Here is a 15766-nt window from a genome sequence, read left to right on the forward strand (position 1 = left end):
GTGGGGAGGTAGAGTGGGACAGGATTAAATTAGAGAATTTGGTATATAACAGTCAGTGTTAAGGTGGTATTTTTATAGGAAGAGGCTTAACTTAGTCTGTACTGAAACAGGATGCAGGTTGCACCAAGGTCTAGTGTGACAAAGAAGCAAAAATGAACATTCCCCCAAATTATGAAAATTTAAAAGTTAGCTGTTCTGCTGTCTGGTCTCCAGCATTAAGAGGGATGGTCCCATCAGTTCAGCAGATCAAAATTAATGGTGCTTCCAGTTGGAGGGCTGCTAGAGCAACCAATTAGATGGGATCATGTAAGAATAAAAAAGGAGGATGGAGTGGTAAGAAAATGCAGGAAGTCTATGAGCAGAAGGGTACAATATCTGGACCTTCTGTAAAATCCACAAATGAGATAAGAACCAGTGTGGTGTAGTGGTTAAGAGTGCTAGCCTGGGACTCAGGCGATCTGAGTTCTAGTCTCCATTCAGCCATGAAGCTCACTGGGTGACTTTGGCCAGTCGTTCACTCTCAGTCTAACTGGGTTGCTGCAAGTATAAAATGGAAAAAAGGAGAAAATTATTATTATTTCTATACTGTCCCACAGCCAAAACTTGCAAGTTGCTGTGGTTTTCTTGCAAGAGGAAGAAAGGTGGGATATAAAACCAATGTAACGACAACAATAAAGGTATAATACAAGCCTCATCGAGAAGCACGCTGGTTTAAACCCAGGCCCTGATCCAGCCAAGACACCTCACTTGAGGTTTAAGGATACTTAGGAAATAATGAAACCACCTGTGTCAAAGGTGATATACAATTTAGTGAACACAGTGATGAAATATGGATGCAGAATCTCAACAAGCAAAAGAATCTGTGCATTGCCCTCTTCCATATTAGTTCCCTGAATTAGCAGAGGAAGCTCAGTGGGCCACCAAAGTTGCTTGAGTGATGTGTCAATTCCTCTCCCCAAGCTGCGAACAAAAGGTAACATCCCTTGCCATGGGTTTTATGAAGTTCCTCTCTTCCACTATTGCAGAATCTGTCAGCATGTATACGCTCTATAAACCCACTTTCCTGAGTGCCGAGACTGGTAAAGCTGCTTCAGTAAGGCAAACCATCTCCTCACAAGAAAAGTCACCTTAACTACAGAATGACAGGAGAAGGCCGCTCTGAGGCAATTCTCTGATGTTCTTCCTACCAAGCAGAAGACTGTAAGACCTTGTACGGCTTCAAGAAACTATCCTTTTATTTTGGATGCTATTGAACCTTAATAACCTCCTTGATATTCTTCTGGTAGAGCCCATAGGATGCACACTCTAAATAACCAATCTGGAAAAGAAGCTTCCAGCAGAAAATATTTCCTGTTGCTACAAACATTTTCAACTCCAGGTCTTCTATCTCCCTCTGCTGGATGATAGTCAAGTTACCTCCAATTCATAATCAATTCCTGAAAATCTCCTCAGAGAAATGCTGGTCAAATCGGGGCATCCAATGTGTGTACGTATTTACACACACATTTCATTATTCTGAATAATACTTTATTACAAAATGTTAATTTCACAGTAGAACATTCAAAACACCATGACACCATTTCTCTATTATTTCCAAACTCTTGTATATAATTTTATTATAATTTCAAAATGTATTCACTGGGGGAGAGGTGGCTTGAAAAGGTGCAGCATTTATAACATAGGAAGCAATGCCAGTCCTGCTATCACACAGAGTTTGTCATCTTACTTGGCAGATGCTGAGAGTTGGCCGCAAGAAGAGAGGGCTGTGGGCCTGTGTTTGCTAAGCTAACATGTGGCCTTCAGGCATGGTAGACAATGCTGTCCCTCTGCTAGTGCTGAACAAGATTCAACTGCCAGTTCAGTCTGCTTTTTTACATGGACTGGCAGAGGGGAAGCATCTCCTCCTTTCAATCAGGCAGCAAAATGTCTTAGGATAGCCCTGATAGGTAGTTGCCTTGTTCTGTAGACATGAGGAAATCTCAAATGGTTTCCTCCGAAGCAGCCTTTTTCTCCTTTGGATAAAGGTGAGTGTCTGTGCCTGAACAGAGTGATTTGTTGTCAACCCAAACTAGAAATTATTTCTGAGAATCCAGTCTGTTCCCAAGATCTGCTTGAACAGCTGGGAATGGTGGCCTTGAGATAACCTCACCCTCCTCTGCCATCTCTGTCGGCACTCCTCACAATCCTTATCCAAATAGTTAGTATAAATTCCACTGAAGAGCACCTGGAGTTGGTTGGCCCCACCTGCTCAAGAACCTTGTCCAGGAAAGGGATATTCGCCACCAGCTTAAAATGATTGGGATCTTCCGGGTCCAGAGAGGATTTCTTCCGGAGAAGCCTCACTATCACGTGTTTCAGGTGGCACAGGAGCTCTCCCTCTTGTAAAGATCCATGCATCACCACCCCTGCTCAGCTCACTGTTCCTCCCAGCCACCCTTTACAAGCCAAGCGTGGCAAGGATCCAGTACAGATGGGGTTGCATGCACCCAAGCACCTTGAGCTGTATCACCGGAAATCATCCCCCACCTCAAAAGCACACGCGCACGCACACACACACCCCTTGACCAGGCAGCTGTGTGTCTTGTCAGATTCAACTGCTATAACACTGGAGTGTAGCACCCAACAGATATAGGAGATTTTATCCTGAAAGTGCTTAGCAAGTATATTACAGTGGGCTACAGACACATCTAAGATGTCCGATGTCCTTGGGCCAAGCATGTAAAAGGCCCCAGATGATGTTAAAGACCTTGAAGAGCTCTGCTGGGTGGCAAAGAGAAGACTGAAAAGAGCAATGAGGTATTTTTGCTGCTCTGACTGCCCCCAGAGATGCCTATAGGCACATAGCAGGAAATGGCTGAAGTAATATGATCAGATCTTTGCCAGAGACTTTGTAAAGTCACTGCTAGCCAGAATTAACAATATGAGTCTAGACGTACCAGTGGATAAATTCAGCCTAAGGTAACTTCCCATGTTCATATGAACAATAGTATTGATGTATTTGCTACACGCATTATGTGCAGAATTGTATACTGCATGTAGAAAATACAAGCACACTGAAAATTGTCTGATTGTATCCTGGATCCCCAGGGATGGCAATTCCCAAATCTCTAGCTCAATCACACTGGAAGTGTTGGCAGGGCAGATCCAGGGAAACCAAGCCCCATATCTATTCTACTTGACCCCAGGTTGGAAGGGCTGTGCCTGCATGCTTCATAGAATCATAAAATAGTAGAGTTGGAAGGGCTCATGAAGGCCATCCAGTCCAACCCCTGCTGTTGTAGGACACCACATTACACCATCCCACTCAGATGGCTGTCCAATTTCTTTTTGAATGTCTCTAGTGTGGGAGAGCCCACCATCTCTCTAGGCAGCTGGTTCCACTGTCATATTGCTCTGAGAGTGAGGAAACTCTTTCCTGATGTCCAGCCTGAATCTAGGTTGTTGCAACTTGATTATTCTGTGTCCTACACTCTGCCATCAGCAAGAAGAAATCTTGATTTTCCTCTTTGTGACAGCTTTTGAGGTACTTATAGAGGGATATCAGGTATCATGCCCCCCCCTCAGTCTTCTCTTCTCAAGGCTGAACATACCCAGTTCTCCCAGTCTCTCCTCAGAGGGCAGTGTTTCCAAACCCTGGATCATTTTTGTTGCCCCCCACTGGACCCTTTCTAATTTACCTGCATCTTTCTTAAATCTTGGTGCCCAGAACTGGACGCAGTATTCCAGGTGAGGTCTGACTAGTGAGGAGTAGTCAGATGGATAGATGCAAGTAGGAAGAGGGAAAGTAGAGAATGAATGCTGTGCCTCTGTAGGTGGAACATTTGTTTTTCATGTAGAAGAACCCAGGTTTACCCCAACATCACCAGGCGAAGGAGGAAAAATTCCTGCCTGGAACCCTGGAGAACTGCTGCTCACCAGTGATCTGCTTTGCATGCCATAGCAATCATGGATTACTTAACCGACACACTGTCAAAATGTAGCAGGAGTGCTTACAACACACTTGTCACTTCCATTTTCAATGAACAACCTAAAAATGGTGCACTCTGAATCCTTCAGTGGTTAAAATATCCAGAATTAACCCAACAACAAACCATGGGTTAATTCTGGGTTGCTTAACCCATCGGCAACCCAGAGTGACTGAATGCTGCACTAACAACCTTCAAATAGAGTAATTGCAAGTGTTAATTAAGAGCAGAATCTGTAGATATACTGGAAACAACTTTGGAAATTGGTGATAATTAACCCATGATTAAATGTAAAATGGCTTAATGCTGACAATACTGGGCTAGACAAGCCAATGGGCTGACTCTGTATAAAGACGCTTCCTACGTTTCTAATTATGTCAGTATTCCTTCTGAGGCTATAGATATCATCTGGCTATGGCTGGTGGGAATTGTAGTCTAGAACATCTGGAGGGAGGGCACCAAGTTGGAGAAGGCTGGCCTACCCCACTGGGGAAGTTTTATGACTAAATTATTGGTCTGATGCTTGCTGTGCAATAATGGCCAGTGATGGAACTGTGGCTCTTCAACCTAGTCAGATGAGGTGATTAAAGAAGCCAGTAAAGGACTGGCTATCTGCATATAAATGACCCTGCATGGTAGATTGCTTCACCTATATAGCTTATGTTATGGCTGGGCTGGAGAAGCCTCCTCACTCAGATTATAGTGACTCCAGAAGAATGGAAGGAATGGATGGGAGAATGTGATTTATTAAACAAGGACCATGTTCACCATGCAGCCCGTTTTAAGGGGGAGATACATCTTTTTTGCTACCGCCGAGGCACTCTGGAGACATTTTAGGGGGCACAAAACAGGACTTGGGGATCACATGTGACCTACAGGCTAGGTATTGCCCATCCCTGCTCTACATCCCCTTCCAAGCTTATATTTACCAAAGCCTTCCCCAACCTGATGCCTTCCAGGTGTTTTAGATGCCAGCTCCTATAAGTTTCAGTTATCACAGAATGTTGGGAATTGGAACCCCAAACATTTGGAGGATATCACATTGGTGAAACTTACAGTACCATAGAGCATGGGTCCTCAAACTACGGCCTGCGGGACGAATCCGGCCTGTCATGCCCTTTCATCTGGCCCCTGCTGCCATCCGCCGCACGCGGGAGGCAGTAGTTTGCTCGCTCAGAGATGGTTTTGAACTCGTTGGGAGATCTCCCAACGAGTCCAAAACCATCTCTGAGCGAGCGAGCTGCCGCCGCCTGCCTCCCCTGCACACGTGCGCACGCTGGTGGCTTGCTCGCTCAGAGATGGTTTTGAACTTGCTGGGAGATCTCCGAGTGAGCAAGTTGCCGCTGCGTGTCCCCAATGCCACCTTGCACGCACCCGACGCCTCACCGGCCGCGCACCCAGGCACCCCCCCCCACCGGCACCCCCCCACCAGCCCACGTGTGTAGCCGCCGCCTTTCAACTGGCCCCCTATTGAAAAAGTTTGAGAACCCCTGCCTTAGAGCATACCCCTGCAGAGAAGACTTAGCAGAAAATAAAAGATGGAAAATATACTCAATTCAAGAAGTTAAGAAAATATGACTTGGCTTGGTACCCAAGGATTAACTTTCTACTAGACAGCTCTGAAGCCCAGTCCCACAATGACAGTGAATCAAAATTGTATTTATAGACACAAACACTGTCTGATGAAATAGAAAAAAACTTAGGCTGTAATCCTTTAAACACTTATGTGGGAGTAAACCCCATTTAAGTTAATGAAATTTACTTCTTAGTAGGCATGTGTGGGATTGTACTGTCAGGTTTTATGTAGGCTGATGAAACATGAAATGTCTTTTGGACTTTTAACTTGTGATTCATTCCACAGCTTTTTGATTTATTTTTTTTACTCCCCCCAATTTTAGGACTATTCCACCCCTCATGTACAAATATTTACATTTTATATACAATTCAGATATTAAAGAACATTTGCCTCATTCTTTTCTTTTGAACTTCAAAATGTAAAACTTAGATTTTGGCTAGTAAGATGCCTGTTTGAATTTTTCTAAGAATTTTATTCCAAAATTGATGGAAACAATTAACACCTTTAAAGACAGTGTACTTTTGTGACACTGTACATTTACCTAGAAGTATGCTCCGTCTCTGTAGTATTTACTCCTGAATGCTGAGGTTCAACCTGAAAAACATGTGGAGACTTTCAGCCAGCTGAAATGTAACATTTACCTTTTAATGAAACATGTGAACAATTTTACACTATTTTAAATAAAGGAGGAATTCCAGTAGATAGACAAAATGCATACAGTTCTGTCAGTCATTGCAAACTTGCATTTTGAAAGACTCGAGCTTCACTTTCCATTCCCCCAGTCAGCATTGGTTTTAATCTAGATTCTTCACTCATTTAGCATAGACATTCTCCAGAGCTTCCTCTGTGTTCACAGCTTCCAAAGTTAAACTTATCTATAATCAGACTCAATGGATCATCTATTTTGATTGGTATGAAGAGACATCAAATGAACTTCACTGCTACTTGTCCTCTTCTAAACTCAGGTGATAATTGAGGATCTTTACCACTGCAATCTGGTGAAAATCCTCTGTGCCTCATTTTGAGACTGCCTTATTCTCAATTAAATTAAGTTCCTTGAATGACCATACCCACAGGGCTGACGTCAGCATCCAGGGCATGGGCAGCTGACTGGCAGACAGGAGCACCAGGACCTGGGCAACCAGGGTGCAGCACAAGGGCCAGTCCAAAGGCACAGTTAAACAGTCCAAAGGTCAGAGACAGGAGTTATAGCACAAGGCAGAGTCCGTTCAAGAAGCAAGTGTGGTCAGACAAGCCAGGAGTCAGGGAACCCAGAAGACAAGCCAAGGGAAACAAGTGCCTTGAGGGCTAGATTGAGGCAGGAGCAAAGTCCAAGGGTCCACAAACCCGAAGCACTCTAGAAACTCAGGAAGCCTTTGCTGCTGAGGCAGCTTCTGGGGAGAAGAGCCAGTTCTTATATAGATCTTCTCCCAGTAGCAATCCTGCAAACTATCAGGGCTGCTGCGCTTGTCCTTGACCAGCAGAGGGAGCCCCGAGGCTGCCTTGGGTCTTGACAGCTAAATTCCTGAACTCACAGTTAAAATACTGAAAAGCGGCATGTATAGGGTGGAGCATAAAGATTTCCCACATTTTGAAGAGGTATAAAAATGAACGAAGCTATCTAGAAAAAAATTGCATATATTTCTGAAAAGTACATAAAAACAGTTTTGCTTTAATGAATTTTAAAAATCATATCAAACTAATGGCAGCTACTGTTGGCAATACATTGCTGAAGACGTTCCCACAAGTTCTCCATCACTCTCTGGGTTAATCTCAGGCAGAATGGCATTGATTTCCTGTCTGATCCTTTCCTTCAAATCCTCAAGAGATTGAGGATATTTCCCCAAAGGAAAAAGTCATGTGGCCTTAAATCTGGTGACCATGCGGGCCACCCCACATCTCCCCTTAAAGAGATCAAACACCCAGGTAACATTTTCCTCAACACTTCAAGCGAACATCATACTGTGTGAGCTGTGGCCCTGTCCTGTTGAAACCACACGTTCTGTATCCACATCGTCCAGTTTCGAGCGCAGAAAGGTCCCCAACATTTCAGTGTACCAGTTGGAGGTCACAGTTACTGTTGCACCATCTTCCTCAAAAAAGTAGGGGCCAATCACACCAAAGTCAGCAACTGCACACCCAACAGTTATATGAGGAGAGTGGAGTGGTCATTCTGGAGTTCACGAGGGTTAGCCCAGTAGCGAAAATTCTGCTTGTTTATGGCTCCACTTATATGGAAGTAAGCCTCATTGCGACCCAGAATAGCTGCAGCAGGAACCTGTTCAGGAATCAAGAATTTCTGCACTTAGGACTCTGCGGCTGACATGATCTCTCTTACTTAATTCTTGAGCCAACATCATTTTGTAAGGATGCAGCTTTAAATCAGCATGCAGAATCCTCCTCAAACTCCAGCTTGATATCCCCAGTGCCATAGCATGCTTATGAGCAGAATGCCTTGGTGACTGCTGAATGGATGCTCTTACTGCTTCTACATTTTCTGGCATTCTAACGGTCCTAGGTCTGCTAGGTGATTTTCTTTTCAGTGTGGATCCAGTTGACTGAAGGTTAGAAATCCAAAGCAAAATCGTTTTCTGATCCAGTACAGACACATTTCATCTGAGTGCAAAGCATGTATGGAAAGCTCTCTGAGTTGCTATCACAGGATGGTTGTTCTCATAATACGCTTCAACAACAAAGCCCCAATGTTCACCGGTCCAACTCATGATGGGTAATGAAAATGGTAGAGCCTAACCTACCAAATGAGACCTACCCCACCTCTCTACCCCAACTACAGTACACATAGTGCCCCCTTGAAATGTGGGAGATCTTTATGACCCACCTTGTACAACTAACCCCAATTAACAGGCTCCTGAAAAGCAACAAATCTGATTACTGTACACTTTCCATAGACCCTAACTGATTTCAAAAATTTGGTTAAAACAATCAAGGAAGAAACCTAATAAATAAAAAAATAAATAAATACAATTTTTAAATTTTATTTGTTGCTTTTTGTAAGCCATCCGAAACGTCAGTAGTGGATAGGTTATAAAAAGAAAGAAAGCAAGAAAGAGTTGATTTAAACTAGTGTTGCCAGGGGCAGTCTTCAGGCACCTAAAGAAGCCTCCAGAGAGCCATTTATCTCTCTATGACAAGGGTCCTCAAACTTTTTGAATAGGGGGCCAGTTGAAAGGTGCCAGGGACGGACATGGGCCACCAAGGCGGTGAGGACAGGGAGCGCGGGCTGGGCCGGGGGGGGGGGGGGGGGGTGCGCGCATGCACGCGCGCAGAAATGCAGGGGCATGCGTGCGCAGAGATCATTTTCTCCCGAGTCCAAAACAATCTCCTTGTGAGCAAGCTGGTGCTTCACCATGTGTGCGCATGCGTGACGGGCCAGATCAATGGGCATGGCAGGCCAGATCCAGCCCGCGGGCCGTAGTTTGGGGACCCATGCTCTATGATATGGCAATGCTCATCAAGATGCAAGGCAGGGACTAATATTTGTATTGCATGCCATACAAAACGCAACTAGACAAAGATTAACAATTACAAACAAAAGGAGAATTTGCAGCAGGCCATTTAGATAGACTTAAGAAAATGTTTAACAAACATCCAGATATCAGAGACATCAAAATGACTGCCCCACATGCCATTGTGCTGCTCACTTTCCTAAAATTAGTGAGCAGTTCAAAACTATTCTTGTAAGATACAGACCACTAACTTGCTAAATCCTGTAGGTTGCAAATCATTGACTAATGGCTCAAGAAAGAAATAACAGGACAAAGAGGTTGAGATAATGAACTGCCAGATTCAACAGTTTGATTCCAAAAGAAATAGGGGAAGGGACCATGGAGAGGGTGTGGAGATAGAGGTTTATATCAGCCAGGAAACCAAATGCCTGCAACATATAACCACTTGGGACAAGCAGGACAGCAAAAAAAAAAAAAAAAAAAAGGTGTGCCACTCAGCTAGGCAGTCAGCCGAATACCAACTGCCAACTCAAATATCCCAAACCTGTACCATCACTTGCCCCTTGAGCCCTCTCAATCTACCTGGTCCTTTTGTAACTTGCATTTTAAATCAAATTCCCACCTATTCCTTAGTAAATACAGAACCTAGTCATTCAACTTTGAATATAGTGAATTTTCATCAGCAGCTCTGACTTCTGAAGTAGTAAATGCAGTTGGGATTTCTAGCAATGTCATTCCACATCCTGCATCAGAATCCTTGAGTATTAAATTAGGACACGTTTCTGAATAGCATGTTTTTCTGTTGAGCCCATTGTCAACTAAGAATATGTTAGGTGGTAACCTGTTATACAAACATTATATTGTGGCACAGATTATGTTTATTTTGGAGTTTCAGTGGAAGTGCAACCACAAATACTATGCATCTTAGCATCTTGTTGGAATAGGCAAATCCTGTAACAACCTGGTCTCAAAGTAGCAGTATTAAAGCAAGAATTTTACCTCAAATACCACCAGTTTTGTGGTTGTAGAATGCAAGTATGTGGGCCTTTATATAGTCACCTTATCTGTAAAAATTATTTTGAACCTAAGCAAATTTCTGTTTAGAATACCCCAATATCCATAAGAACAAAAGAAGAGGCAGGGATTTAGTCAGTTCTCCTTTCCACCATCAGCACAACATATATTCATTCGTCATGTAAGTCCCTGCAACAGACCTATCTGGCCAGCCAAAAAAAAAAAAGGGAGGGGGAGAAGGAGGAGAAGGAATAGCACTGTGTTCAAGCTCTCCAAATAGTCAACTCAGCAATTTTCCTTTTTTCCCCAGTTGTTCCAAATCCAGCCACCAACTTGTTTTACATTCAACCTACTGTAATGTATTTTACAGTTGTTCACTTTTATTCAGGTTTCTTTTCTATCTCTATCCATCCCAAGAGAGGTTCTTTTACATCTTCATCTTTGAGAGGAGACAGCACTTTTTGGGTTATTATGAAAGCCCCTGTTCATTTTCCCACATTTTGAAACAATATTTAAACAATAAAGTTTAAAACAATGTATTTGTTTAATTTATAGACAAATTGTTGGTTTCACAATCTCTTGAAGCTTGTAAAATTAATTCTATCACATTTCTTCTAGCCCTAGAAGGACATAAACCACGTGAAGAGACCTCAGGTTAAATACTTGGGTCACCTGAAATTTGGAATTTCTAGACAATTATCCCTTTCTCAAATCAAAATCCGCAAGTTAACCATCAGCTCTCCACTGTAAAGCTTTCTTTGTATGACAGGGTATTGTACTCAGTGGAATTTATATTATTTTCCTAAAAAAACCAAAAAACCTTGACAACATATGATTTATCTGAACTCTCCTGGGTCCCCGTCTTGGATCCCAGCAGCAAAACAAGTCTTTTTTTCTGGCTCTTATGCATGCACCTGCATAAGTAGCATCTGTTTTTATTATATTCAATTATCTATCACCACACAGAAGGTTTCTTACAATTAGGAAGCTGTGCATCATCTACACTTGGTGGCAACCACAACCTGCAACCATACACGCTGGTCTATGCCAATTGCAATGGCTCCCTGAGCTTTCAGGTCAAGGTCTCCTCCAGCCTCATCTGGAAACAGCCATTTTGAATCTGAGGCCACTAGTCTGCAAGGTTTGTGTTCTCCCACTGAACCTATGGGGCTTCTCCTTACTTGTTAATTAACATTTTATAGTGGACTGCAGTTCCCATCAGCCCTAGCCAGCCCGGCCAACGCTCATGATAGAAGCTGCAGCTGAGCCACATCTAGAAGGCCACGCATTCCCTTTCCTCCCTGGAACCGGGGCCTGAAACTCCCTTAGGCGGGCCAAGTAGCGCCTCACTGGTGCCGTTTATTTTGCATAATAAATTTAGACCTTCACACCACCTGTCCTGCTTTCATTGGGCAACAGCATGGAAGGTCACAAACCAGTCAATATTTGGACAACAAAGAAGAGCAATGTAGAGGCCTAAGGCAGTAGCGCCCGCAGTACCGCCTCTCCCCACGTAAAATACTCGGATGCATGGACCGCAGCAAGAGACCCTCAGGCGCGCCCGGCAGCGCCTCACAAGGGCCATGAGGAGGCCTCAGGCCTCGTTTCCCGCGCGGAATACTGCCGCGAGGCCGCCTCCCCGCCCCCGCACAACACCCTTCCGGGGAAGGGCGGGCTGCCTGTGACGGGCCTTGTTGGCGGGCAGCCGTGGCGGCGGGCGGAGACTCGACTGTTTGTCTCCGCCACGTGAGGGCAAACCGCTCTCTCGCTCGCCGCCGAGGCCCGCGCGGGGAGTGCCTCCCCCTCTCCCCGCCTCCTCCGGGCCGCGCTGGGCGGGGACGCACCTTTCGCGCGCTGCTCGTCGAGCGGGAGCTGGGCAGCGAAACGGGTTTCTCGTCGCGCTTGAGGCGGCGGCTCCTTTTTCCCCTCAGCAGCCATCGCCATGTCCCGCCAAAGCAGCCTGCTCAGCTTTTTCCCCAAGTCGGCGAAGGTGGAGGACGACGACGACGGCGGCGGCGGCGGCGGCAGCAGCAGCAGCGGCGGCAGCCCCCCTAGCGATCTCGAGGGACCTCCGAGGGCCTCGAGCCGAGCTCGCGGCAGCACCCGCGGCAGAACCAGGGCGCCGCCGACCGATTGGTAAGCCGTTGTGCGCGACCGCAGCGCCGCGGGAGGGAGAGGGAGAGGGAGGCGGGGGGCCTGCCGCCGCCGCCATCGCATCGGGCCTTCTCTGCGACGGGGTTGGGTGGCCTCGCATTTGCTCTGTAGGCCTTGAGCGGCTTCCCGGAGAGGGAACCCGGCTCAGACGCGCTTGCATGGCGAGAAACGTGGAGGAGGGACGGTTCTTGAGGTGAAGTGTTTATGGACAGCATGAAGGACGGACACAAGCAAACCGGGAGAGAAGCGAGTTCGGCTCGGTGTATGAGTGGCTGGAGGAGGCGGGGTTGGGGCAGACTGAAGGGGAGGAGGCTTGCGGTAGATGGTCGCTGATTTACTAGGCCCTCCTCGAAGACGTCTTGCCCTCTCTTCGGGTGGGGATCACCTTCGTCGCTTTTGGGTACTTGTGGGACCTTAAACCTCGGATGAGCAGGGATAGGGAACCCCCCAGCAAATGGGGAGGGGGCTTTCTGCTCGGCAAGCGTTCAGCAGGCCAAGCTGCAGGCCTCATTCCTTACGGACGCTTGCCTTGGAGCAAACCCTATTGGATTGGGTGGGACTTTTTCCCCCCGAGTCCAGCCGTATAAATAGCGCGTAGCTGGGGATCGCCAGCCTTTCGGGCTGTTGGAAGACAGTTGTGTTTTCCTTGTTTTTTATATTTCCTTCCCATTCCTTTTTCTTCGTGTTTTGATGCCTTTTTTAGAGGGTACGCCTGAGCGCAAGGACTGCCTTGTTTTTTGTGGGCGGTCCGAGATCCTGGGAGTGGGATAACATTTACTTTAAATAAAAGAATAAATGCGCAGTTTGGTGTATTCACTTTAAAACAAAAACCTTTAAATGCAATAGGTTTTCTTGGTTAGTGAATTGCAGCCCTAAGGGGAATGTTTCCTTTGCATACTGAAAGAGCCTGCTCCTGAGCGCACACAGCTTGGCTCAAGTTGAAAGTTTAGTGACTCGAGTAAATAAATTAAATGCAATCTGAATGAACATTGATTATTCAAATCTAAGAAGTATTAGTATAAATGTTGAGATAAACAGTATGGTTTACAGTAGTTATTGTTTAGTAGTTTTATAAATAGATTACATAAATTGAGACATAAACTAAATGAATAGGCAATAGCTTAGAAGGAAGAAATGTGTCCCAACAGAACTGCATACCTGTAGCAAAGGAGTAATGATTTCATTGTGTGTATGGACAGGGCAAAGATAGTGATTGGGCAGTTAGATTTTTGGATTATTTGGGAGTTTTGCTTGTTTGCCATCATCTAACCAAGGCACAGCCAAGCTGAATATGTAGAACTTCCAGTTCTAAAAAAACCCTGCCATATGGAAATAGATGTTTGGAAAGTGTTTGCAGTGTAGCAGGATATAAAAATAAATTTTCCTAATTTTTCTCATTTCCTCATTTTTACCCTTTTCATTCTCTGAAGATACAGCCAACATGAGGTTGGGTGAGAGGAGTCTTTGGCGATTAAACAAAAATGAAGACTTACATTGGGTGCTGCTTGGAATTCTTTTTCTGAAAACTGGGTTGGAAACAAAAACATGTTTTCCTAATTTCTCCTTCTCCCTCTCTGTGCCCTATTGTCACAGTGTTTACATTATATATCATTTTGAATAAAGTTTATTTTATCCTTTTTTAAAATGCTTAGTATGGGTTTAGACTCTTTGCCCAACAAGAAGTCTGGAAAAAATAAATAAAAAGCAGGATAGCACTTTTGTCTCATTGTTGCTGTTAACATTCAGAACATTCTCTAAGACCAAGAGTGACTCCATGGTTTTCCTTGTTTCTTACTATGAGAAGAAATATCTGCAGAAAGTTAGTCCTTGTAGCTGCTCTTTGATCAGTTAGGTTCATGTGCAGAACAAGCACACATGAACTTGAAGAAGTAGGAAGGTATCATCTTCACCCTTCTATTTCACATTCCAGGAAACTAAACTCTTGGTTAGGTAACTTGCCAGGCAGCTGTGGTCTGGTACTAGGTTGATCCCCACTCCCTGTCCTGTATCATTTGCACCTGATGGAGATCCAACTTATTTTCTACAGTGATACGGGGTAGAACATGTTCTAATACTTTATTTTTCTGTGGAAAAATATCCATTTTATATGTTCTTTAAAATTAACTGAGACTGTTTCAAAGTTGTGAGTACATTTTTTAAAGTGATTACCCCTGTTAGGTATGTACAAGAATACATATATCGCTTACAAGTGATATGGAACTAGGTGGCATTGTTGCTAAACTTATTTAGTGTAGCTTTCCCCAAACTGGTGCCCTTTGCAATTCTATGCTTTCAGGAAATACTGACTAGGGAATCCTGGATACTGCAGTCCAAAACGTCTTGAGGGCATCAAGTTGGGAAATAGTGAATTAGTGGGAACAGTTTTCAAAATAGTTTTTTTTCCCTGCTTACCTTTAAATTTGGCAAGTATTCCAATAAAGATGACTTCATAGTGTACTGAAATCACATTAAATGTGCTTTATTTTTCCCCTCCCTGATCTTGGGTCAGCAGCTTATGATGCATTAGGATGAAAAAAAGAACATGGGATACTTTGGGATAGTTAGCTTTGTTGTTTACTAAATATAAGTAAAATAAATGTGCTAAATTAGATCACTCTGTACTGCAACAGAAAAAATTCTGATGGCAGTAACCCAATGTAAATTACCCTAGAAAGATTCAAGTTTTCCTAAAAAAACAATCCTCACTGATTGTTAAGATTAAAAATGGAGAAAAAGGCATATGGATGGAGGTTCTGTGCAGCAACCTTGCTTACAATAAAAGGTGACTAAGGAAGGTTTTTAAAATAGTGGTTTGAAGGTTAGTGATATAACCCTGGTGGTGCAGGTTAAGGGTTTTTTGTTATGGGGTGCACTGTGCTCAGTTGTGCAGAATGTTGTCAAAAGTTGTTAAGGCTGTATTTGGAATGTTATTGTCTACTTTTGACTGGGGTTGCTGGGACACAAGTGATCATGTGGATTGATAGATTCAGTTCTGATACTCTACTTCACAGAAGGTATAAGGCAAGATACTGGAGGTTTACAGCAGAAACCAGCTCTTCCACCCTATGCTACTTGCCTTTATTTCCTGTCTTTCTGAGGTAAAGTTGGGTGAATGTGCCTGGTCTTTCCATTTCTCTATTTACAATGGAAGATAATGGCTGCTCAGGGTGACATTTACAGAGTTGGCTGCAGGAATGACCTTAACCAGGAGCCTGAGACCAGCAGCATGCATGATAGGCAGCTTGTGGTGAGGTCATCTCTTCAGCTCAGGGGTCTCCTCTGTGAGAGGAAGTGGATTGTTGGAGCAAAAACAGAAGCTGAATAAGTTGAGCATTTCTTCCAGTGCTTCCACATTATGATACAGGGGCTTAATTATGCTAGCAATACTCCAACCCATGATAATTGAACAAGTTCATTAGTACTGTCCCCACCAGAGGTTTCAGAATGCATTAATGCTGGCCAACAAGACCTTCCATTTCTGGGCTGTTGGAATTGAGGAGAAGCTATAGCACCCTGAAAGTTCTATACACAATGCATTCTGTTTGTGGTGGATTCAGTGGACACAGAAAGGTTGGAAGAAATCAAAACTG

General features: G+C 44.3%; 1 protein-coding gene across 4 annotated transcripts in view; it reads left to right on the top strand.

Annotated features, from left to right (window-relative positions):
- Positions 1-11851: 11851 nt before the first annotated feature.
- MSH6 (mutS homolog 6) overlaps positions 11852-15766 on the top strand; it is a 34485-nt gene continuing 30570 nt past the window's right edge. For 2 of the 4 annotated variants that reach the window (XM_044428781.1, XM_044428782.1), the window contains exon 1: positions 11853-12158. In XM_044428781.1, the coding sequence (XP_044284716.1) occupies positions 11965-12158 (194 nt within the window). In that variant the 5' untranslated portion in view covers positions 11853-11964. Of the gene's footprint in view, positions 12159-15766 lie in introns of all 4 variants that reach the window. The other 2 variants (XM_044428783.1, XM_044428785.1) reach the window with 2 other exon arrangements.

Source organism: Varanus komodoensis, unplaced genomic scaffold (genome assembly GCF_004798865.1).
Source record: "Varanus komodoensis strain SLA01 unplaced genomic scaffold, ASM479886v1 scaffold2, whole genome shotgun sequence".
Taxonomy (NCBI): domain Eukaryota; kingdom Metazoa; phylum Chordata; class Lepidosauria; order Squamata; family Varanidae; genus Varanus; species Varanus komodoensis.